The sequence below is a fragment of the Pelophylax lessonae genome (genome assembly GCF_965119305.1).
Source record: "Pelophylax lessonae genome assembly, chromosome: 9".
Taxonomy (NCBI): Eukaryota; Metazoa; Chordata; class Amphibia; order Anura; family Ranidae; genus Pelophylax; species Pelophylax lessonae.
In genome coordinates this window covers 268,441,588-268,467,747 of record NC_138776.1, presented here as the reverse complement: position 1 = coordinate 268,467,747, position 26,160 = coordinate 268,441,588, and the positions used below count along the sequence as shown (strand labels likewise).

General features: G+C 47.7%; 4 protein-coding genes across 4 annotated transcripts in view; 3 read left to right on the top strand and 1 right to left on the bottom strand.

Annotated features, from left to right (window-relative positions):
- LOC309564458 (uncharacterized protein) overlaps nt 1-26,160 on the top strand; it is a 1,566,033-nt gene that overhangs the window by 1,058,261 nt on the left and 481,612 nt on the right. Inside the window, exon 6 of the mRNA XM_082269088.1 lies at nt 4,786-5,186. Coding sequence (XP_082125214.1) covers nt 4,786-5,186 — 401 coding nt within the window. The remainder of the gene's footprint in view (nt 1-4,785; nt 5,187-26,160) is intronic.
- LOC309564000 (gastrula zinc finger protein XlCGF66.1-like) overlaps nt 1,773-26,160 on the top strand; it is a gene marked incomplete at its 3' end in the record, with an annotated part of 95,087 nt that continues 70,699 nt past the window's right edge. Inside the window, exon 1 of the mRNA XM_082268627.1 lies at nt 1,773-1,832. The remainder of the gene's footprint in view (nt 1,833-26,160) is intronic.
- On the top strand, nt 2,561-3,196 carry LOC309564006 (gastrula zinc finger protein XlCGF66.1-like; the record flags this gene model as incomplete). The annotated part of the gene is made up of 3 exons (XM_082268633.1): nt 2,561-2,656; nt 2,784-2,918; nt 3,005-3,196. 3 exons carry the CDS (start codon nt 2,561-2,563, stop codon nt 3,194-3,196), a joined length of 423 nt encoding a protein of 140 aa, XP_082124759.1.
- Nucleotides 14,359-16,976, bottom strand: LOC309564005 (zinc finger BED domain-containing protein 4-like; the record flags this gene model as incomplete). The annotated part of the gene is made up of 1 exon (XM_082268632.1): nt 14,359-16,976. Exon 1 carries the CDS (start codon nt 16,972-16,974, stop codon nt 14,359-14,361), a length of 2,616 nt encoding a protein of 871 aa, XP_082124758.1. The 5' UTR covers nt 16,975-16,976.

The window sequence follows — 26,160 nt, the reverse complement described above, 5'->3', positions numbered from 1 at the left end:
ATACTGGGGATTCTACCGAGTGGGGCACCAACAGAGCTGGGGGTCCTACTGAGAAGGGGATCTGCTGAACAAGTGCAAGAGTGGCCATTGCAAAAGTGCTCCAATGGGACAATTAGGAGGATGGAGAGGACTGCAGAGATTTGGAAGGATCGCCCTGGGTAAATGATGAAGTGAGGTATTGTTGCACTGCAGTGGACACAAATTCATAACTTCTGCTTGTACTAACTGCTGGGCAGATCAAGCCAGAATACTTCAGTTGCTCCACAAGCTCATTATTGCTTATAGCTGTCCCATACAGGTGCAAAGTGACAACGGATGGCACTTCACCTGAGCGACAGTACATCAAAGATTCTGGAGTGTACAGTGGTTGGAACTCTGACACTTCTCAGCCAGCATAGAAAGTGAGGCTCTAGAACAAGGTTTTTTTCAGGCAGGGTTCCAGGAAACCCAAGAGTTCCTCCAGAGGTTGCTAGGGGTTCCATGAGCATTTTGTGCCTCTCGGATAAGTTCCCACTGACTCCATTGATCTCTTCATCTATCTGTAAGGAGGTAATTCTTCCCAATGACCACAAGTGTAAACTTCATTTTTCCTCAGCTAGGGTTTCATGGACTCCTTGGGTTCCTCCAGAGGTTGCTAGGGGTTCCTTAAGCAATGAGCAATTGCTGCATCTCAAATAAGTTTCCACTGACCACACTGATCTTTTTTGGCATCTATAAGGGGGGAAATTCTTCCCAATGACCACAAGTTTAGGGAGCATTCTTCCTCAACCAGGGTTCCATAGAAACCTAAGGTTCCTCCAGAGGTCCCTAGGGGTTCCTTGAGCAACGAGCAACTTCTGCTTTTTAAATACGTTCAAATTGACACCAATAATCTTTTTAGCTGTCTGTAAGGGGGTATTTTCTTCCTAATGACCACACATATAAAGAGCCCCCAGATGTTCCCAGGGGTTCCTCCAGAGGTTGCTAGGGGTTTTGTAAGCAATGAGCAATTTCTGCCTCTCAAATAAGTTCCCACTGACAACACTGATCTTTTTTGGTATCTGTAAGGGGGTAATTCTTCCCAATGACCACAAATATAAGGAGCCCCCAGATGTTCCCAGGGGTTCCACCAGAGGTTGCTAGGGGTTCCGTAAACAATGAGCAATTTCCTCCTCTCAAGTTCCCACTGACAACACTGAACAAGGCCGTGGTCACTCTACATAGTTACATAGTTAGTGAGGTTGAAAAAAGACATCCGTCCATCCAGTTCAACCTATGATGTGTGTGTGTTTGCTGTTAACCATACATTGTATACCCCTGTATGTTGTACATTGTATTCCCCTGTATGTTGTACATTGTATACCCCTGTATGTTGTACATTGTATACCCCTGTATGTTGTACATTGTATACCCCTCTATGATGTGGTCTTTAAGGTGCCCGTCTAATAGTTTTTTGAAACTATCGATGCTCCCTGCTGATACGACTGCTTGTGGAAGAGAATTCCACATCCTTACTGCTCTTACAGTGAAGAACCCCCTAAGTATTTTAAGGTTAAACCGCCTTTCCTCTAGTTTTAGTGAGTGACCACGTGTCTTATTGTATTCCATTTCTCTGAATAGTTTGTTCCTTATGCTAGGGTCGCAAGTACAGTATTTGTACATTGATATCTACGAGGCGTTTCATTACGCTGCAGTCCTTCTAAGCTCCACAAGGTGGTAATCTCAGTTCTACCCAGACAGGAAGTCTCTATGGTAGACAGGAAGTGATGTCAAGTACAGACAGGAATTTCCAGGTAAAAGGTGGGTCGGGAGGAAGTAGAGAGGAGACATCGCTGGAAGTGGCAGCAGAGGAGGTAATAAGATCTTATTTTCTATTTACACCCAGTAACCCCCTCCCGTCATATCAAAACGGAAGCCCCGTACACACGATAAGAAATTCGGCCGGGAAATTTCGTCCAATGACTGATCTGCCGATTTTCGGCTTGTTAGTATGGTGCTTTCGACAACCGACTCCGACTTTTCGGCCGAAAAAATTCTGGTGTGCAGGCTATATAATTTTTGTCGACCGCCAACACACGTCCGATTTTCGTCTCATTAGTACAGATTTCGACGGGGAAAAATCTTATGAGCAAGACTAGGCATGCTCAGAGATGAAAGAACACATAGAAAGCAATCCAACACATGTCATCACTTCTAAAATAGAATTCTGTTGTACGGGAAAATTTGTGTGCAGTCTAGAGCACATTCCAACCAACAGACACCACTCTGGACAAAAGACGGGCGAGCGGTCGGCAGAAATTCGTTGCGTGTGTACGAGGCTTTAGTAAACAAGGCCAGAAAAAAAACAGACCCAACATAAACAATGTGATTTGTGATCAAGGAGTAAGAGACTCCCGAACCCCGAAAAAACATAGCAAACACAAAACAGTCTGGATAAAATATGTTCCCACTGGGGGCCATAGTTCTATAACACATACTGCCCTTCATATTACCTCCTGATATCCTCATCCTATTATTGTACCACCCATACCAATCCACACTCTGTTATCAATGTTATCTGTCTACAGAAAAACCTTCATAGATGACGGCAGGAACGGGGATGGAGGAGGACCGGAGTCACATGACTGAAAGGATACTTAACCTCACCCTGGAGATCATCTACCTGCTGACCGAAGAGGTGAGGAGGATTCTGGGAGGTCACATGACATCACTCTTATCTCTAATAATAAAACACAGACCTGACCGGAGAGGCGAGGAGGATTCTGGGATTCTAACATGATATTCCTATTGGTTCTCCAATACAGAGATTTCCTCTTCTGAAGTCAGGTGATCATATGACCATCACAGTGCCTCCATGTGACTCCCTAAAACCCGAGAGACACAACATGCAGAAGATTCTAAAAGTCACCAAGAAGATGATGGAGCTGCTGACAGGAGAGGTGAGTGGTGCTGGGAATTCTGGGACATTATCCAGTAACAGACAAGGGATGTGTCTGGATGGTGACTGTATCATTGTGTGTGTCAGGTTCCTATAAGGTGTCAGGATGTCACTGTCTATTTCTCCATGGAGGAGTGGGAGTATTTAGAAGGACACAAGGATCTCTACAAGGACGTCATGATGGAGAATCAGCCGCCCCTCACATCACCGGGTAAGAGGAGACTTTATTGTAAAGGAGAGAGCAGTACGGAGGCTCCACCTAGATCCCCCATCATCTGATAAACACATAGAAACAATGTATTCAGTCAGTGTGTGTGTTTCCTACAGATGGATCCAGTAATGGGAACCCACCAGAGAGATGTCCCCGTCCTCTGTATTCCTGGGATTCCACACAGGAAGGTCACACCATCCCCCACCATCATCAGGTAGATGAGGAACAATCACTGATAGTATCATTAGGATCTGTACATTATCTGCATTGTTACCATTGATGTCATTTTTATTATATATTCAGAGTGGAAACCTGAGAGATTCTAACTTTGAGGTTAAAGAAGAGATAAAAGGTGAGGATGGGGTGATGGAGGAGTCAGAGTTTCCAAAAGGACACAAAGATCTGTACCAGTACACCATGGAGGAGTCATCCAGCTACAGAAACCCACCAGAGAGATGTCCCGGTCCTCTGTATTCCCGGGATCCTACACAGGAAGGTCACACCATCCCCCACCATCATCAGGTAGATGATTGACAATTATTGGTAGTTATGATTTATACACAAGCATGTTTGTTACAATTAATGTTTTATCATATATTAAGAGTGGAAACCTTGAGGATGATAATATTGTTATTAAAGAAGAATATAAAGATGAGGATGAGGAGTATGGGGTGATGGAGGAGTTTTCAGAAGGACACAAGGATATGATGGAGCCACCTAATACCAGGAACCCACCAGAGAGATGTCCCCGTCCTCTGTATTCCCGGGATTCCACACAGGAAGGTCACACCATCCCTCACCATCATCAGGTGGGTGGAGTTGAGGGTCGGGATCATAAAGTGATTGAACACTCTGACATGTGGAGACGATGTGTGGACTCTACAAGATGATATTTTCTATGTGATCTCACATCATAAATACTTCTATGTTACAGATGTTATTTTGTCTCATTCCATTACTTTAGGGTGAAGGTATTATTCAAATAAAAATAGAGAGTGAAGTAGAAGAGACGTATGTGTGGGATGATCCGCAATATATGGAGGAGGATGGAATGATGAAGACATTCATAGAGGAGGACACTCCTCTAGAGATCAGCACAGGTGAGCCGTAATATATTCTTCTCTTATCTTGTGGTTGTGTAAAGAGCATGGACCTCCCAGTCCCCATTGGTTCCTGCTCTTCTGACAAGGCTGTGTAAATGTAGAAGTGATCTGGGAGGAGGACCAAAGGCCCTTTGACTGAAGAGGGGGGAGAGTCCCAGCTGGTTGGGACATCCACAGAGAACATCTGCTCACTCATATCTACCTGATCCAGGTGGAATCTTGATGGAAGTGAACTAACCCTCTCAGATATATTGATGATGTTTTTATATTTTTCCAGGACACGCCATGGAGAAACCCTCAAAGGATCGTCTCACTTTATCTCCAGGTTGTAGAATGGAAGATGAGGACATCACAGGAGATTGTGGAGGAGAAAAGACAATGAACTCCACTATGGATGGTGGACTTCACAGTGTGGATAGACCATGGAATCCCTCCGACTCTGAGCAACCTCGTACTGTGAAGGATGGTGCCAGAGTTCAAGAGGAGGAGAAATTTTTCTGTCCTGAGTGCGGAAAAAGTTATTACTCTGAATTGAATCTTACTATACATCATAGATCTCACACAGGTGAAAAACCGTATTCCTGCTCTGAGTGCGGTAAATGTTTCTCAAAGAAATCAGAACTGGTTATACATCAAAGATCCCACACAGGGGAGAGGCCGTTTTCCTGCCCTGAGTGCGGGCAATTTTTTTCACAGAGGACCAATCTTTACAGACATCAGAAATTGCACACGGGTGAGAAGCCGTATTCCTGCTCTGAGTGCGGAAAATGTTATACACGGAAAACAGACCTTGTTATACATCAAAGATCTCACACAGGGGAGAGGCCGTATTCCTGCCCTGAGTGCGGGAAAACGTTTTCACAGAGGTCCCATCTTAATGCCCATGAGAGATCTCACTCAGGCGAGAAGCCGTATTCCTGTTCCGAGTGCGGGAAATGTTTTTCACAGAAGTCCAATCTTACTGTACATCAGATATGCCACACGAGACAGAAGTTGTTTTCCTGCCCTGTGTGCGGGAAATGTTATCTACGGAAATCAGCACTTGTCAAACATCTAAAAATTTCACATGGTGGAAAAAACGTATTTCTGCTCTGAGTGCGTGAAATGTTTTTTGTCTTACCAAACATCAGAGAACCCACACAACCCTCAAGGTGTATTAGTGTCCTGAATGCGGGAAATGTCTTCTTTATGAATCTCACACTGGGAAGAAGCACACCTTGATATACACCTCAGAATTCACGTGGCTGAGCTCTCCTCTCATCTTTATCATGGAAGAACCACTTTATAAGGAAATCCAAATCCCCTAAAGTTCTGTCTGTCTCACTCTGCTAGGAGAGAGAAGGAAGGGGTGTCACTGCTGGTTGGATCCCTCTAGGAGAGAGAAGGAGGGGGTGTCACTGTTGGTTGAATCCCTCTAGGAGAGAGAAGGAGGGGGTGTCACTGCTGGTTGGGTCCCTCTAGGAGAGAGAAGGAGGGGGTGTCACTGCTGGTTGGATCTTTCTAGGAGAGAGAAGGAGGGGGTGTCACTGCTGGTTGGGTCCCTCTAGGAGAGAGAAGGAGGGGGTGTCACTGCTGGTTGAGTCCCTCTAGGAGAGAGAAGGAGATGGTGTCACTGCTGGTTGGGTCCCTCTAGGAGAGAGAAGGAGGGGGTGTCACTGCTGGTTGGGTCCCTCTAGGAGAGAGAAGGAGGGGGTGTCATTGCTGGTTGGGTCCCTCTAGGAGAGAAGGAGGGGGTGTCACTGCTGGTTGGGTCCCTCTAGGAGAGAGAAGGAGGGGGTGTCACTGCTGGTTGGGTCCCTCTAGGAGAGAGAAGGAGGGGTGTCACTTCTGGTTGAGTCCCTCTAGGAGAGAGAAGGAGGGGGTGTCACTGCTGGTTGGGTCCCTCTAGGAGAGAGAAGGAGGGGGTGTCACTGCTGGTTGGGTCCCTCTAGAAGAGAGAAGGAGGGAGTGTCACTGCTGGTTGGGTCCCTCTAGGAGAGAGAAGGAGGAGGTGTCACTGCTGGTTGGGTCCCTCTAGGAGAGAGAAGGAGGGGGTGTCACTGCTGGTTGGGTCTCTCTAGGAGAGAGAAGCGGGGGTGTCACTGCTGGTTGGGTCCCTCTAGGAGAGAGGAGGAGGGGGTGTCACTGCTGGTTGGGTCTCTCTAGGAGAGAGAAGGAGGGGGTGTCACTGCTGGTTGGGTTCCTCTAGGAGAGAGAAGGAGGGGGTGTCACTGCTGGTTGGGTTCCTCTAGGAGAGAGAAGGAGGAGGTGTCACTGCTGGTTGGGTCTCTCTAGGAGAGAGAAGGAGGGGGTGTCACTGCTGGTTGGGTCCCTCTAGCAGTGTAGTGATTGTTTGTGGATGAAGAGAAGGGGAGAACAGATTACATGACAGGACTGACAATTTGAGTGAAGTAGTTACCAGCCTGCAAAGGTAGCTTTATCTACTTGGAGAGCGCCACTTGCTGGATGATAGTGGAAAATTTGGCATTTTCAGATGTAATATTTCATAATAACCTGATAAAAAATGTAAATATATTAAACTGTTTTTTTAGCATAAAACAAATGAGGATTAACTATTTGTATTCTTAAACTCCTGATATTCTTTGTAAGTTGATGGATAAAAGTCTTCCTTCAGATTTGTATGATGAAATGTTCTTTTCTTTTCCTTTTTCTAACACTACAAGTAAGGCCCGTCCTGTAGGTTTTGGTCTTAATCTTGTGTCTTAGTAGTTCGGTTTTTCCTGCTTGTACTTGTTGGAACAGCCGGCTCTCCCATCTTCTCATAAATCTCAGGACGTCTGTAGTAGATTCCAATGATAAGTCCATCAGTTCATAGACCCATCTATCATTCCACCCGTAATTCCTCCTCCGCACCATCACCACCTCCAACCACAAGATCATCTTTCTTCTTCACTTTCACATCACATCTTACATAGAGAAACCCCCCTCCATCTTTTCTATGTCCCGTGTCCCTCTAAACATAGGATCAGCATGAATACAAACAGCCCAGTCTTGTGAGGAGTCAAGCCGTGTTTCTGTAACACCAACCACATCTCCAACCACACGATCATCTTTCTTCCTCACTTTCATAATCACATAGAGGATCAGCAAGAGGATCAGCATGAATACAAACAGCCCAGTCTTGTGAGGAGTCAAGCCAGGTTTCTGGAACACCAACCTTAAGATCATCTTTCTTACTCGCTTTCATGATCACATAGAGAAACACACTTGATGAGTTAGCTGGTGAAGTGATCTGCAGCCAGATGAAAGCCTCTCTTCTGTCAGAACCAGTTTGAGGGCAGCTGAGTCCCAGCCTAATATCATGCAGCTTCCTCAAAAGAGGAACCCCTCCCAGATTGCTGCTGGGGTACTCTCTTTTCAATGCCATGGCCCTTGGATCCCTCCTGCCATTCACCTGTGTTACCAGAGCTAAGCTGTACTTCACTGTAAAGAACTCTGCTTATGGAGATAATTGCAAGAGAGGGTGTGAAGGACACTTAATGGAAGTGAGTGGAGGGATTGGCAAAGAGGGGTGGAGGACACTGAATGGAAGCCAGTGGAGGGATTGGCAGAGAGGGGTGAAGGATACTGAATGGAGGCCAGTGGAGGGATTGGCAGATAAGGGTGAAGGATACTGAATGGAGGCCAGTGGGGGGATTGGCAGAGAGGGGTGAAGGATACTGAATGGAGGCCAGTGAAGGGATTGGCAGATAAGGGTGGAGGATACTGAATGGAGGCCAGTGGGGGGATTGGTAGAGAGGTGTGGAGGACACTGGATAGAGGCCAGTGGAGAATGTCATGGACATGCAATAGTGTCTGGCAGCTTACCTTCTCCTTCATGTCTTCATGCCCAGGCCTTCCAGGAAGTCTATATTAAGCAGTGCACTGCAGGTCTGCTTTGCTGTTCAACAGTGTTTGTTAGTTTGTGTTCCTGTCTGCCGTGTGCTTCATCTACCTTTCTGTGTACCGATTTTGGCTTATCTCTGACCACTCCTGTTTGCCTGTGACCCTGACCTTCGGCCTGTCCCTTGGTTACCCTCGTCTGCCTGTTGTCCCGACCTCGGCTTACCCATCACTATCCCTTGTGTCCTGAGTGGCTGCTTCCCCTCTCTCCCTACGGAGCGTGACCCGGGGGAACCCAGGGGCCGCGACCTGGGCCCAGCTGCAGCCAAGTCCATCTTCACCACTAGAGGCTCTGGTGAACACCTGCTGGGTCTTAGACTGGGGAATCTTGGGCTCACGTCTCTGTCCATCCGCAGCAGTCAGCTACTGTGTTCACTACCTTGTGATGCACCCCTGCCTCCAACAGGGTGCAGTTGTCACCTGGCCACAGGTGACCTGACAGAGGGATTGGCAGAGAGGTGTGGAGGACACTGAATGGAAGCCAGTGGAGCGATTGGCAAAGAGGTGTGGAGGACACTGGATAGAGGCCAGTGGAGGGATTGGCAGAGAGGTGTGGAGGACACTGAATTGAGGCCAGTAGAGGAATTGGCAGAGAGGTGGGGAGGACATTGGATGGAGGCCAGTGGAAGGATTGGCAGAGAGGGCTGGAGAACACTGAGTGGAGGCAAGTGTAGGGATTGGCAGAGAGGGTCGGAAGGACACTGAGCAGTTGGTAAGGTAGATGAGTTTGGCAGCATCATTCATGATAGACTTGAGAGGGGAGGAGTCTATGGAGAGGTAGACCAATGAAAAGGGAGTCAAGGCGAGAGATAACAAGGCAGTAAATGAGGAGCTTTGTGGTTTCATTAATTAAAAAAGGGTGAATTTTAGAGATGTTATAGAGGTGAAGAAGTCTACAAGCTTTTTACAATGATTGGATTTGGGGCTGACAGGACAGGTCAAATAAGAATGGACCCTAACCCTTGGCCAGACGCCTCTGTGGGATGTCCTCTCCTCAGCCCTGAGGATGGTTTTGTGTTTTGAAGGCGCCACAGGTTATATTGACCCCCCAATTCTGACATCTGGGTCAAGGATGAAATTCAACACCAGTCTGATCACGGCAAGTCCAATTACTGCATGGCTGTCACGAGCAGGCCCCATAGAACCGTTTTGAGGATTCCTCTGGGATTCCGTACACCGAACACATACCATTTTATATGAGAAAATAATCTTTGCATCCAATGGGGAGCGCACTGTGCACAGGTTTCTTCCCCCCACTGGGTTCATAGTCATATCGAAAGATTTCCTTTCAGGGTTATTGAGATGACAGTTTATCCTTGTCTATGGGTACAAGGATGTCTGAACGTTATGGGCATCTAGGTGTCACTTTCGTCAATCTTCAGGCTCAAGAACTGACTTCAGATTTTAAATTGTGACCATTTGTCTTCTACTCTGAATCGGTAATATTGAACATTGAATTAAAGGAATGTCTGTATTACCATACCACCTTAAAGCCCCGTACACACGATCAGATTATCGAACGATCTGTCGTCCGTTTTTTGTGGCATGCTAGTCTGATGTGGAAAGTGAAGAGGTTTTTTCATACGAATTTTCCCGTACAACAGAATTCTACTTCAGAAGTGATGTCATGTGTTGGATTGCTTTGTATGTGTTCTTTCGTCTCTGAGCATGCCTAGCCTTACTCTTAAGATTTTTTTCCGTCAAAATCTGTACTAATGAGACCAAAATCGGATGTTGTATTACAGACAACAAAAATTTTATAGCCTGCACATCAGGATTTTGTCAGCCGAAAAGTCGGAGTCGGCTGTCGAAAGCACCGTACTAACAATCCGAAAATCAGCAGATCGGTCGTCGGACGAAATTTCCCTTCAGATTTTCTTATCGTGTGTACGGGCCTTTACAGATTATGTTACATCCCAACCACTGATGGTATCCTCCATGTCTATGCTCACCTTACAGAGAATATTTGGTCTACGTTCCAGAAGTTCCTGCCAAAATTCTATACCAAACCCTTATCTAAGTGTGTGGGCCAATTCAGGACAGGAGAAGCGGACGTGTGTGCACTTCCCCCCCTCTTGGACCATACCAGGTTACATGCCTTCAAAATGTTGGGGTAATTTGCCAAGGAGGGGTTCCCCTGGCAAATTACCTTCATGTTAATGAGGACAAAGGCCTCACCTCTTACATAATACCCCTAACCGTACTAATCTTAATAACCAAATGTAATGGCACCACTCACTAAATGACAACTTTGTGAGCTATCGTCTACAATATACGGGAAAGGGTGGGGGTAGTGGTGACATCATTGCTCAAACATGGGGGTCAGGAGCCATTTCCACCCTTTTCTCTCTGCTGGGGTTATTTATATCCTTGTGCTAGAGGTGGGACATGCTGAAAGTGGAGGGGTGATCCCTGTCCCATCTGTAATGGGGTATGTAGTCCCATCCTGATCTATACGGCTGCCCTGCTGCAGTAGAGGTTGACTGCTTGCTGCTAGGTACATCTGATGAGGATGGTAAGGGGGGTGACCAATGTCATTCATTCTACCCCTGCCTGAGTCCTATTATATGAATGGGTACAACTAATGAAGACATTGAAGGGGTGACCAGTGTAATTCATTCTACCACTTTCTGAGCCTTCTATGGATGAATGGGTACATCTGATGAGGACAGCGAGGGGGTGACCAATGTCATCCATTCTACCACTTTCTGAGCATTCTATGGATGAATGGGTACATCTGATGAGGACGGTGATGGGGTGACCAATGTCATCCATTCTACCACTTCTGAACCTTCTAAGGTTGAATGGGTACATCTGATGAGGACGGCGAGGGGGTGACCAATATCATCCATTCTACCACTTCTGAGCCTTCTATGAATGAATGGGTACATCTGATGAGGATGGCGAGGGGTGACCAATATCATCCATTCTACCACTTCTGAGCCTTCTATGAATGAATGGGCACATCTGATGGTAAGGCGGTGACCAATGTCATCCATTCTACCAGTTCCAAGGCCGAGGCCCCTAATTTTACCACAAAAAAATGGGAAAAATGACTGACTCGAGTATAAGTCTAGGGTGGGAAATACAGCAGCTACTGAACCCAACTGGACCACCACAAGACCCCAAACAGGGGCTGCGGGCATGGTACAGGAGAATGCAGGGCTCTGGGCATGGTACAGGAGAATGCAGGGCTCTGGGCATGATACAGGAGAATGCAGGGCTGTGGGTATTGTACAGGAGATGCAGGGCTGTGGGCATGGTACAGAATGCAGGGCTGCAGGCATGGTACAGGAGAATGCAGGGCTGCAAGCATGGTACAGGAGAGTGCAGGGCTGCTGGCATGGTACAGAAGTATGCAAGGCTGCAAGCATGGTACAGGAGAATGCAGGGCTGCGGGCATGGTACAGGAGAATGCAGGGCTGCGGGCATGGTACAGGAGAATGCAGGGCTGCAGGCATGGTACAGGAGAATGCAGGGCTGCAGGCATGGTACAGGAGAATGCAGGGCTGCAAGCATGGTACAGGAGAGTGCAGGGCTGCAGGCATGATGCAGGAGAATGCAGGGCTGCAAGCATGATACAGGAGAATGCAGGGCTGCAAGCATGGTACAGAATGCAGGGCTGCAGGCATGGTACAGGAGAATGCAGGGCTGCAAGCATGGTACAGGAGAATGCAGGGCTGCAGGCATGGTACAGGAGAATGCAGGGCTGCAAGCATGGTACAGGAGAATGCAGGGCTGCAGGCATAGTACAGGAGAGTGTAGGGCTGCGGGCATGATACAGGAGAATGCAGGGCTGTGGGCATGGTACAGGAGAATGCAGGGCTGCAAGCATGGTACAGGAGAATGCAGGGCTGCAGGCATGGTACAGGAGAATGCAGGGCTGCAAGCATGGTACAGGAGAATGCAGGGCTGCGGGCATTGCGGGCATGGTACAGGTGTACCATGCCCGCAGCACTGCATCTCTTGTAGTATGCCCGCAGCCCTGCATAATGGCAGGTAGTGCGGCTGTGGAGGAGTCTCACCTGTTCCAGAGGCGCCTTAAGATTTAAAAATGGCACCGTCCGGCGCCAACACGTCATTGCGCATGTGCCGCCGCCGCTCGGAAAAGCTCGTATACGTTTGGATATTCCTGGGAATAGCCGAACGTGTACAGCCTTTCCCAAGTGGCGGCGGCGCATGCGCTGTGACATGCCTCGGAGCACGTCAGACCGGCCAAGGACATTTTTTTTTTAATGACTCGAGTATAAGCCGAGGGTGACATTTTCAGCACAAAAAAATGTGCTGAAAAACTCGGCTTATACTCGAGTATATACGGTAATATTATTTTGGCAGCACACCATGACAGTAGTCCCGTAGGTATTACATTTGTAGAACAAGTATAAATGGTATATAGGTTAAAAAATAAATAAATAATGGTATATAGGTGTACAGATATAGGTGCCTGTGCACAGTTTAAATAATCTAAAATGAGTCACTCCATAAATCTTTATTAAATCTAAATAGCAACATGAACAAACTCAAAATATATACAAAAATAATATTTTTCTCTGAGTGTAATAACAGCGTTTTATTGGACAATTATTTATACATACGCCCACTATATTACCAAAAGTATTGGGATGCCTGCCTTTACAAGCGCATGAACTTTAATGGCGTCCACTTCTTAGTCCGTAGGGTTCAATATTGAGTTGGCCCACCCTTTGCAGCTATAACAGCTTCAACTCCTCTGGGAAGGCTGTCCACAAGGTTTAGGAGTGTGTCTATCAGGGGTAGCCCGTCCATTAGGGGCGCAGGGGCTCCACCCCCCCCATCCATACATCCGGCCCCCTAATCTACATGCAGGGGCGCCGGACGCATGGAGTTCAATGGGGATTTTTTTTTTTCGGAAGCACGTGATTAGAGCTAGAGGCTCTAATAGGCTTCAGAAAAGGGTGGACTTGGGTGCAGAGCAGTGCGCCCCAAGCCCACCCAGTTGTGTGACAATAACGAATGAAAAATCGCTATTGTCACACGGATCCTCCTCCTGGCCAATCAGGAAGTGGTTCCTCCCGATTGGCCGAAAGGCAAAGCCGTGGCATTGGCCAAGGACGAGGAGGAGGGAGGACTCGAGGAGACTCAGGGGATTGAAGAGAAGCCACCGCCGCTGAAGAGAAGCTGCCGCCGCCGAGAAGAATAAAAAGAAGCTGCCACCGCTGCAGGGAACTGAAGAGAAGACGCTGCCGCTGCTGAATGCCCTTCGGTGAGTGAGTCGGCGACTGGGGGGGGGGGGGGTTGGGGGACTATTGGGACCTTTCTTAAAAATTGGGCGATAACAAGAACCCAAGGCAGTAGGGTAGAGTGTGCGGGCTGGTGTGATCTGGGGGGGGGGGGGGGGGTATGGTGCGGTCCGTCCTGTGGAGCACCAGCTGCCACTGGTGTCTATGGGAATGTTTGACCATTCTTCCAGAAGCGCATTTGCGAGTTTGGGGTGGAGGAACTTGACTGGCCTGCACAGGATCCTGACCTCAACCCGATAGAACACCTTTTTTTTTTGGGATGAATTAGAGCGGAGACTGCGAGCCAGGCCTTCTCGCCAAACATGAGTGCCTGACCTCACAAATGCACTCCTGGAAGAATGGTCAAACATTCCCATAGATACACTCCTAAACCTTGTGGACAGCCTTCCCAGAAGAGTTGAAACTGTTCTAGTTGCAAAGGGTGGGCCCACTCAATATTGAACCCTACGGACTAAAGGTACACACGAGTGGAAATTCGGCTGGGAATGTTCGTCCGACGACCGATCTGACGATTTTCAGCTTGTTGGTATGGTGCTCTCGACAACCGACTCTGACTTTTTTGCCGAAAAAATCCTGGTGTGCAGGCTATAAAATTTTTGTCCTCCGTCAACACACGTCCGATTTTCGTGCAGTCAGTACAGATTTCGATGGGGAAAAATCTTATGAGAAAGACTAGGCATGCTCAGAGATGAAAGAACACATACAAAGCAATCCAACACATGACATCGCTTCTGAAGTAGAATTCTGTCATGCGGGAAATTTCGTGTGCAGTCTAGAGCACATTCCAACCAACAGACACCACTCTGGACAAAAGACGGACGAGCGGTCGGCGGAAATTTGTTGCGTGTGTACGGGGCTTTAGCCTGGGATGCCATTAAAGATCATGTGGGTGTAAAGGCAGGCGTCCCAATACTTTTGGTAATATAGTGTATATATATTTACATACATACACAGTATATTCTTCTTTTATTCCATATCAAAGTTTAGAGCAGGGTATCCCAGCTTTGGCAAATTCACTTTCAAAAACACCATTTGTTCCATGAGCTGGGGGGCCAACTGAGAGCATTGGGGGCTTGGTATATTTCCTGGGATTGAGAATACACGCTTACTTTGTACGGTGGTCGGAGGGCAGGATAGGAGCTCCTGGGCTACCTGGGACAGAGCAGGCCACACATCTCTCTTGTCATCCCAGAACTGCAAAGGGCTTGTACTGGGGGGCACAATAGGCTCAGAAAGGTAAGCTCGGACAATATCGTTAGCAGAACTTTGTTTCGTGGGGGGCGGTCTACTGGGTCCCACCAAGCTGTCCAGTGCCTCAGCCCAAATAGAAGCTGCTTCGGTGGAATGAGCTGTGCTAGGTGACTCCTCAGGTTTCTCTTCTTCTCCCTCCTCTAAACTTTTTTGCTTGTCTTGGACTTTCTCAATTAATATATTCCTCCAGTGGGTCAGGGAATTTGTTTGAATGGCCATCTTGCCCTTGATTCTAGGATCACACATGGTGGCAAGCATTAATTCAGGGCAGGTGTAAGTAAGCTCTTCGATACGCCGACCCAGCTGATCCTTCAACCTTCTGAGCAGGGCCACAACATCAGGTAGATGTTCCTGATGGGACAGGAAACCATCGAGTTTGTTACTGAGATGGGTGAAGAGGGGAATCACTTGAGCTATGCTAGCCGTTTCTTGGCTGAGATTTTCTGTTACAGTACGGAAAGGCTCAAGGACTGCCACAAGCTGGCCAATCATGGTCCAATCTTCCCTACCTAATGGTCTCCGAATGCCGATAAAATGCTTCTGCGTCACGGCAAGAATGGCCTTTTTCTGTTCCAGCACACGTTCTAGCATATCCAAGGTGGAATTCCACCTTGTCCCAACATCTACTTTTAGCCGGTGCTCTGTCAGGCCTGCCTGTCTTTGCTCCTCTCTGAGAAGATGACCGTCTTTAATGCTCCGATGAAAATGGCCTGCGATCTTCCGACACGAGTCAAGAAGCGTGGTCAGCCTTCCAGTCCTACGTTTCTCATCAAGGGCATCTTTTACTACAAGATGTAGCATATGAGCTGAGCAGCGCACACCCACATAGCTACCATCCCGTATGGCCTTATTCATGTTGGCGCCACCATCAGTGACCAGAAACCCCATTTCTGCTTTAGTGCCTGCATGCCGTCCGAACCACTGTGCCGCCATCTTCTGCAGTGCTTGCAATATGTTTTCTGAGGTCTGTTGTTCATCCATAACCTCGGAATGAAGGAGGAAGCAGCAGCGCCCCTGCTTGCCTGAACTTCTTGCCCCTGAACTTGGTGGTATATCTTTAGGTACATCGGGCTGCCACCAATGTGCCATCAAGAACAAGAAGGAATGCTGGTCACCCGGAGCGCTCCATAATTCAGTGGTAAAGTGGACTGACTGGCCAGCGGCCTTCCCCAGCTCCTCCTTCAACACCCCAACACATGATCTATAAAGTGAAGGCACTATACTGCGAACAAACATGGTGCGGGATGGTATTTGATAATGGGGTGCAAGAGCCTCCAGGAGCTGCCTAAAGGGCTCCCCTTCCACCAAAGTAAAGGGAGCCCCTTCAACTGCTATCAGCTGTGCAATAAGGCGGGTAATTTTTCTGGACTGCTCCCGGGACATCTCCCTGGCAAGCAAGCCACTAAAATGTTCCAGGGTGGCCCGCGTGAAAGGGCTGGGATGTGTAATTTCACTGGTAGTTGGGACAGCAGTGCCATGATCGCTCTGTTTCTTGGCTTGTCTAGTGGTGGTGGTCATAGAGACACTGGTAACTTCCCTGGTAGTGCTAAGTGGAGGAGCCACAGCATGTTCCTCCCCAAGCAGCACAGGCTTGTGGTGGCTGCGCATGTGTTGGTTCATGCCGGCGTTGGTTAGATGACCCATCACTTTGCCACGGCTGACCTTCCTACTGCATAATTTGCACTTGGCTATCCGCCCATCGCCAAATGAAACGAAGTAGTCCCATACTTTAGAACGGCGGCTGGTTCTGCCACTGGGCGCTGAATACTCCTTGGTGGAAGTGGTTTCTTCAGCCTGCATTCTAATATCCTGGCCTGTGGACTTTGGTGTGGTCTCTGTCTGTGATATGACAGGAGGAGACCACAACCTAGCTGGGATCGAGGTGATTGAGGAGATTTGTGGCATATCATCGCTGGTGGCTTCAGCACTGAACACCATTGTGGGAGACTCAACTCCTGCACCTGGAGAGGTTGGTGCTACAGGTGACTCTTGTGGTGCATACAGCAGTGGAGAATGACTGGTATTATCGTCTTGTGGATTGTCAGTAGGGCTATAGTCACCTGTGTGTGATCTCTGATGCCTGGAAAGATCGGACTTTCTTGAAAAAAATGCACCGCACTCAGGACAGAAATAAGACTTCTCCCCAATGTGAGATCTATGATGTTCTCTAAGGCCTAATTTAGAGCTAAAACTTTCCCCACATTCTAAACAGGGAAATTTCCCATCCCTCTGAATTGCGGCACCATCCCTCACAGTACGAGGTTGCTCAGAGTCAGAAGGATTCCATGGTCCATCCACACTGTGAAGTCCACCATCCATATTGGAGCTCATTGTCTTTTCTCCTCCACAATCTCCTGTGATGTCCTCATCTTCAATTTTACAACCTGGAGATAAAGTGAGACGATCCTTTGAAGGTTTCTCCATGGCGTGTCCTGGAAAAATATAAAAACATCATCAATAGATCTGAGAGGGTTAGTTCACTTCCATCAATCTTGTTCAGGTAGATATGAGTGAGCAGATGTTCTCTGTGGATGTCCCCACTAGCCCCAACACTTTCCCTCTTCGTTCAAAGGGCCTTTGGTCCTCCTTTCATCACTTCTACATTTACACAGCCTTGTCAGAAGAGCAGGAACCAATGGTGAATGGGAAATGCAGAAATAGAGCAGAGATCAGAGAAGAATATATTATGGGTCACCTGTGCTGATCTCTGTAGGAGTGTCCTCCTCTATGAATGTCCTCGTCATTCCATCCTCCTCCGTATATTGCTGATCATTCCTCCCATCCATCTCCTCTACTTCAGTCTCAACTTTCATATTCTTTAGATCTTCACCCTAAACGAACAGAATGGCAGAAAATAACATCTGTAACATAGAAGTATTTATGAAGTGAGATCACATAGAAAATATCATCTTGTAGAGTCCACACATCGTCTCCACATGTCAGAGAGTTCAATCACTTTATGTTCCCGACCCTCAACTCCACCCACCTGATGATGGTGGGGGATGGTGTGACCTTCCTGTGTGGAATCCCGGGAATACAGAGGACGGGGACATCTCTCTGGTGGATTCCTGTTACAAGGTGGCTCCATAATATCCTTGGGTTCTTTTGAAGACTCCTCCACCTCACCGTACTCGTCATTCTCCTTTTTATACTCTTCTTTAATAACAATATTATAATCCCAGAGGTTTCCATTCTTAATAAATTATAAGACATTTATTATAACAATTGCATTTGTGAATAAAAATATAACTATCAGTGATTGTTCCTCATCTACCTGATGATGGTGAGGGATGGTGTGACCTTCCTGTGTGGAATCCCGGGAATACAGAGGACGGGGACATCTCTCTGGTGGGTTCCCATTACTGGATCCATCTGTAGGAAACACACACACTGACTGAATACATTGTTTCTATGTGTTTATCAGATGATGGGGGATCTAGGTGGACCCTCCGTACTGCTCTCTCCTTTACAATAAAGTCTCCTCTTACCCAGTGATGTGAGGGGCGGCTGATTCTCCATCATGACGTCCTTCCCAGCACCGCTCACCTCTCCTGTCAGGAGCCGAGTGATCTTGCTGGGGACTTCCAAAATCTTGTTGAAGCTGTTTTTCTTCAGGTGTCCGGGAGTTGCATGGAGGCACTGTGATGGTCAAATAATCACTTGACGTCATATGGGGAATACTCTGTTTTCAAACAAACACAGTAATATAGTGAAAATTCCCAGAATCCTCCTCACCTCTCCGGTCAGGTCTGTGTTTTATTAATAGAGATAAGAGTGATGTCATGTGACCTCCCAGAATCCTCCTCACCTCTCCGGTCAGGTCTGTGTTTTATTAATAGAGATAAGAGTGATGTCATGTGACCTCCCAGAATCCTCCTCACCTCTCCGGTCAAGTCTATGTTTTATTAATAGAGATAAGTGTGATGTTATGTGACCTCCCAGAATGCTCCCCACCTCTCCGGTTAGGTCTGTGTTTTATTAATAGACATAATGATCTCCAAAATGAAGGACTGTTCTGGCCCCATAAGTGGAAGAAAGTTCTGACCCTGAAGGGGTTACTCTAGGTTTCCACACTATATATGTGTGTATCATCATCTGCTGGAGATAAAAGACGTTACAGTGACTATGGAGGAAGAGGACGGACAAGATGGGGTGTTGTAAGGAAACCACGACCCACACTGTGTTTGTGGACTACCGCCAGTATACGACTTCCTCCAGTCTTGAACATAGATATCAGATATTCTAGCCTCCCCCCATACAAAGCTAGTCGACAACTTAGCTTGTATGGATCTAGAACAGCAACCTCTTTATTGAACAGTCTCACACAATATATACACACACACATGAGGACATCCCCCTCCTGATCAAATTACCCTACCAGGTCACGTGCCTGATTACATTATCATATGCAGATGAAATTGTGTACAGAAATATAATTAACCTGAACTAATTATCTAGCCATCTGGACAGAAACAATATGTGAGTCTCATTAACAATTAACAATGGGACAGACAGGCTTAACAGAATCCACATCACACCTCAATACACAGAGGATAGGAAGAGACCACCAGTAACAGACTGTCTCCGACACTGAAGAACATGGAACAGAAGCCAATGTGATTGATTCTGAACATGTTCATTGATAGCGCTAAACAGGCCAGGAAAAGTCTCCATATATTTCTTGAGATATATGGCTGATAAATATTACTGTCCCATTTGAAGTAATTCCAACCATATTCTCAGTGTCCATTAAGTAGCTGTCCATCATTTCCTTGGTCACCCTGTGTCCCTAATAGACACAGGGTGACTTACACGTAAGAGGGGACTAGGGAGCCAAGAGAGGGATTTCCCAACCTCTGGAAGGTAAGCTGTGTTCCACGGGCCCCCCAACCAAAGTGACTCCCGTCATATTTCTCCCCTTTCGTAAGGAGACTAACACAGGAGGACACCCCAAACGGGTTGACTTCAAAGTTAGTCCATAGTTCCCATCCCCCAATGTCTGTACCCACACAGTACCACACCAAAGCAGGGGGGTTACTGGGTGTAAATAGAAAATAAGATCTTATTACCTCCTCTACTGCCACTTCCAGCAATGTCTCCTCTCTACTTCCTCCCGACGCACCTCTCACCCGGAACTTCCTATTTATACCTGAATTCACTTCCTGTCTGTACCTGCCATCACTTCCTGTCTCTACTATTCATAGAGACTTCCTGTCTGGTTGGATGTGAGATCACCATCTTGTGGAGCTCAGAAGAACTGCAGTCCCAAAAAATTAGAGCGTGAACTTGTGCTGTGTGTATATTTACTGTATCGTAGCTCCCAACTGTCCCTGATTTGGAGGGACTGTCCCTGATTTGAAACAAAGTCCCTCTGTCCCTCTTTCCTCCTCATTTGTCCCTCATTTTGGTCTGATCTATATAGATGTATATAAAATCTTACTAAAAAAAGTTCCCCAGTGCTAAACCTTTCCTCCAATTTCTAAATTGCTGTATCTGTAAATCTCAAAAGCCAAGATAAAGAAATAGTAATGGTAAAAAAAGCACTTTTGGGATAATTCTCCTTTAAGGAGGCGTGGCAGGGGGTTTGTCCTGTGCCTACATACTTTTGCTAATAGGTGTCCCTTGATTCCATCACAAAAATTGGGAAGTATGCTGTATATCCTTATAGATGAATACAGGTCACCGTGGGAGACACTCGGTTTTGAGGGCTCTCTCCTGGGTATTCCGGCAGTTGAGGCCGATCTCCCGAGGACTCCCAAGTAAATTTACCTCCTGCTCAGTATAAGTCTGTACTACATGAAATAATATTATGGACCAATATTTTGCTGGGCCGATTGTCATTACAAGCTATCTTTCAACTGCAACCTCCTCAAATAGTCATGCCAATTCAATGATGATTTGTGCCCAGAGAAGGATCCATAATGGCCGTTATGTGTATGAGTCTGCCTCTAGATTCCCCCACCTTGGTAGTGTCTCTGCAGTTGCACCCTGGACCTTACCAGTGAACAGTTGTACATTGGTGGTGGGTCAGGAGAAGAGCAGAGGAAACCAGTGTCAGAGAGCGACAAAAATCCTTCAGTGGAGTGCCCAACTAGTGCACCCATTTTGGTCCTAGCCCAGCTGGATCCCATTGCTTTTAAGCCCAGACCCAGCTAGTACATCCAGTTTTGAAGTCCAAGACCAGCTAGCCCAGGCCCAGCTTGCCGATCCAGCTTTTAAGCCCAGGCCCAGCTAGCCCACCCAGCTTTCAAGCCTAGCCCCAGCTACCCTATCCAGCTTTGAAGCCCAGGTCCAGCTGGCCCATCCATATTTTAAGCCAATGCCCAGCTTGCCCATCCAGCTTTGATGCCCAGTTCCAGCTGGCCCATCCAGCTTTAAAGCCCAGGTCCAGCTGGTCCATCCATCTTTTAAGCCCAGGCCCAGCTAGCCCACCCAGCTTTCAAGCCTAGCCCCAGCTACCCTATCCAGCTTTGAAGCCCAGGTCCAGCTGGCCCATCCATATTTTAAGCCAATGCCCAGCTTGCCCATCCAGCTTTAAGGCTAGGCCCAGCTAGCCCATCCAGCTTTCAAGCCTAGCCTCAGCTAGCCTATCCAGCTTTAAAGCCCAGGTCCAGCTGGCCCATCCATCTTTTAAGCCTAGGCCCAGCTAGCCCACCCAGCTTTGAAGCCCAGGCCCAGCTAGCCCATGCGGAATTTTATCTTAGGCCCAGTTAGCCAATCCAGCTTTGAAGCCCAGGCCCAGCTTGCCCATCCAGCTTTTAAGGCTAGACTCAGCTAGCCCATCCAGCTTTCAAGCCTAGCCCCAGCTAGCCCACCCAGCTTTGAAGCCCAGGCCCAGCTAGCCCATCCAGATTTTTATCTTAGGCCCAGCTAGCCTATCCAGCTTTGAAGCCCAGGCCCAGCTAGCACATCTGGCTTTGAAGCCCAGGCCCAGCTAGCCTATCCACCTTTGAAGCCCAAATCCAGCTAACCCATCCATCTTTTAAGCCCAGGCCCAGCTAGCCCATCCAGCTTTGAAGCCCAGGCCCAGCTAGCCCATCCAGCTTTGAAGCCCAGGCCCAGCTAGTCCATCCATCTTTTAAGCCCAGGCCCAGCTAGCCCATCCAGCTTTGAAGCCCAGGCCCAGCTAGCCCAGGCCCAGCTAGCCCATCCAGCTTTGAAGCCCAAGCCCAGCTAGCCCATCCAGCTTTTAAGCCCAGGTAGCCCACTCACCCATCGAGCCCAGGCCCAGTTTGTCCACCCGAGATACCAAGCAAAGATCCAGCCAGCCCACCCAGCTTTCAAACCCAGGCCCAGCTAGCTCCCCTAACTTTTTAGCCCAGCTTGCCCACTTACCCATCAAGCCCTGTCCCAGCTTGCTCACCCAGATATCAAGCACAGATCCAGCTGACTTACCCACATTTCAAGCTCAGGCCCAGAAGGCCCACCCAGCTGTCAAGCCCAGGCCTAGCTAGATCACCCACCTGTCATGCCCAGGCACAGCCAGCTCACTCAATCTAGACCTCCAGTGGCAAGGTGAGTTTCATATTTGTGTTTTATAGAAAATTTCAGTCAATGAAAACGTTCACAAGCTCATAACTAGATGTCCATGAAACTATTGTCTCCCGTAACACACATCGTCCTGCCTCCAGCATAGGGGTTTCATAATGTTGTTTTTGTTTCCTTTCATTTGGTCTTGGCATAATCTAGCAGCCAAAGTGCATAAACTTGTGTCGCAGTGTTTTGACCCTACTGAGCCTTCATAGCTCCCACGATTCCTCACTCAGAGGAAGAAGAAGGACGTGGAGGAAGCCAGACACCATATTGGGCACATGTTGGGTGTGGAGGAAACATCCCATTTTGAAATGGCAACATTCCTTCTACTTTGTGCCAAGTATCACCCATCCTGCTCTTCAAGATTTGTATATGTAATCTGGTATATTGGAGGATAGGAGGGTTCAACTGCATGCCGAACTGCACATAAGCCACAGGGTAACATGCAGTATGGACAGAACACACGTACGCTATTCACCAAAAGTATTGGGACGCCGGCCTTTACACACACATGAACTTTAATGGCATCCCAGTCTTAGTCCGTAGGGTTCAATATTGAGTTGGCCCACCCTTTGCAGCTATAACAGTTTCACCTCTTCTGGAAAGGCCGTCCACAAGGTTTAGGAGTGTCTATGGGAATGTTTCACCATTCTTCCAGAAGAGCATTTGTGAGGTGAGACTTGGAGAGGGCAGAGATGAGCCTCTTCTTGGTTGTACAGAGAAGAGCAAGATCTGAAGGAGGAGTTCTGTCCTCTCTGCTACTGACTGTTGAGACGGGGAGGGCAGAGATGAGCTTCTCCTCAGTTGCACAGAGAAGAGCAGGATCTAGAGTAGGAGTTCTGTCCTCCTCTCTGCTGCTGAGATAGGGAGAGGGCACAGACGGGCTTCTCCTCAGTTGCACAAAGAAGAGCAGGATCTGTAGAAGGAGGTCTGTCTTCCTCTCTGCTGCCGACTGCTGAAACAAGGGGGGGGGGGGGGGGACGGAGATGACAGGGGTGCCACATGAAATGGCCTGGCGGGCCGGATTCAGCCCCCGGGCCTTGTGCGTGACACATGGTGTAGATGGTGAGATTTTCACACCCACGAAAGGACGTATAAATATATCACTGCCACGTATTTGTGAGGAACGATCCCGAGGAATTATTGTACGAACCTTCCTACTTTTACCCCATATATGACTCATATGGATAGTATTAATTTCATAGTCAGATTGAAATATAAGGAACATACTATATGGATGTCTGGTCCACATTTACCTGATCAAGCGCCAATGGATGGCATTCACTGACATCTGACATTCGGTGGGAGGAGGGGCTTAGAAGAAAAAAAAAGCCGGACCGCCGAATAATTTTCTTGTTGGTTGAGCATGACACAAGCCACCAATACAAACCTGCATGTTTTTCTCCCCAACCATGGCTTAGTCTAAGGCAGGGGTCCCCATCTGGTCCATGGCTTGTTTGGGCCGGGGCATACGGTGGTGGTGGGTGGGTGGGCAGCAGGTAAGCGAGTCAGCATAACCTGCACTGCCACCCTCCCACCACCAGAGGGCGCCCACTCCCTTTCCCCCAGCATTACTATTCCCTTCCCTCTCTGTGGTCACCACACCTACAGAGAGAAAGAAGGGAGAAGGGCACGGGGGGACCCAGAGGTGACAGGCTGCCCAAGCCCCCAACCCCCCCGGAGGTTGTGACAACACCCCCCTAGGTGACAGTCACCACCCCAGCCCCCTAAACCCCGAGCTCCCCCTCCCCGGAAGTGACAGGCAGCACATACAACCCCACCCACAGTCCGTGGAGCAGTTTTGGTTGCTGAGGCGGGTCCCATGTGCCGGGGAGGATGGGGACCATGGACGTTCTGCCAAAAAATCCAACTTGCCAAAATCTCCAACCACGCCACTTCCGGTGACTCTCCAGCAGCAATCATTGGAGATTTCGACGAGTTGGTTGTTTTCACATAACACCGGCAGCATATACACTACGGTACACCATATAACGAGTGGCCATTGTTAGTCCACCCGCTAGTAACCAACAATATGGCCGCCTCCAAGTGCGACAACAGCATTCTTTATCCTTACCCAGTGTTCTGTGAAAACTCCAACTCGTCGTGTACCGTAGTGTATACGCTGCCGGTCCTCTGTGAAAACACCATGTGACGAGAGTCGCTTTGGTTGGGGGGCCCGTGGAACCCAGCTTACCTTAGAGAGGTTGGGAAATCCCTCTCTCAACTCCCTAGGCCCCTCTCTGTGGCTATTGGGGACACAGGGTGACCAAGGAAATGATGGACAGCTACTTAATGGACACTGAGAATATGGTTTGAATTACTTCAAATGGGACAGTAATATTTATCAATCATATATCTGAAGAAATATATGAAGACTATTCCTGGCCTGTTTGATTCTGAACATGTTCATTGAAAGAGCTAATCACATTGGCCTCTGTTCCATGTTCTTCAATGTCAAGAGACAGTCTGTCACTGGCGGTCTCTTCCTATTGTCTGTGTATTGAGGTGTGATGTGGATTCTGTTAAGCCTATCTGTCCCATTGTTAATGAACTCACATATTGTTTCTGTCCAGATGGCTAGATAATTAGTTCAGGTTAATTCTATTTCTGTATACAATTTCATCTGCATATGATAATGTAATCAGGCACCTGACCTGGTGGGGTAATCTGATCAGGAGGGGGATGTCCTCCTGTAGTGTGAAACTTTTCAATAGAGAGTTTGATGATTTCAGATCCATACAAGCTAAGTTCGGGCTAGTTTTGTATGGGGGCGGCTGTAATATCTGATATCTATGTTCAAGACTGAAGGAAGCTGTATACTGACGGAAGCCCACAAACACAGTGTGGATCGAGGTTCCATTACACACCAACTCGTTGAAATCTCCAAATATTGCTGCTGAAGAGTAACTGGAAGTGACGTGGTTAGATATTTTGGCGAGTTGGATTTTCGGCAGAACACCAGTGTAAGGGGATTATGACTAAGTCCCAACTGGGGCTTCAGAGGAGGAGTATGGTTTGTCTCATGTTCAAAAAACAAGTTCTGCGAAACTTTGAAAAAAAGAGGATTCACTGGCAGTACAGTTTATGCTTCTTGCTATAAAGATTGGGGGGGGGGGGGGGCTGACCCTGGTGAGACCTAGAACCCACAGGATGTTGTGTAACCATAAGATTGCCAGGAGTTATATCTTCTGTAGGACCTTTTCGGGAGAAGGTGTCTACCATACTATTACTCAGTAAACAGCACTTCAAAATTGAGATCCAGCAAATCCTTTTGGCGATTTGCTGTCCATTGTGTTTATATAGGAGGAAAATATAAAATGTTGATCGTTTTGTTTGAGGAAAAAACATAAAAGAGGATATTCCCACCACCTCCTCCTGGTGCTACCAGCTCAGCACAGCGGTCAGGCAGACTGATATCCCCCTTGGCAATGGGCAAACATGTAGCCCCCTGTTCTATTTCAAATGCCGCTTTGTGCATTGACATATCTCCATGGATCTTGATCTGTCTTGACGGTTTAGTCACCTGCTGATTCAGCACAATCCACAAACAGCTTAACTCTCCAATAGAACACAGGAGTTGAAACCATCACAATTTTACTTCTCACAGCACAGTACGAAACACGTTTTTTTTCCAGTCTCTTGACATAAATAAAAAGATAAAGATCTACCCACTGTGACCCCATACAAAGAAATTAAGGGTGCTGCTTCACGGTTTTGGAAGGTCCTCACAACCGCTGGCGGTGCAGGCAGGTAAAGAGCTTGTCTCAGCTGCATAGAAGTCAACGAGGAAGGAAAAGAAATCCCAGGACACAAAGTCCTCATGTAAAAAAGTGGAGGCAGTCTTAGGCTAGACTCAGTTCAGGCCACACTCCTGACATGTTTCGCCCCGCCAATGGGGCTCAGTCATGGAAAACTATCAGACGAACATTATAAAATGTCTACAGATTTGCTGAATAGAATATCATCCATTATAAGTTAAGGCCA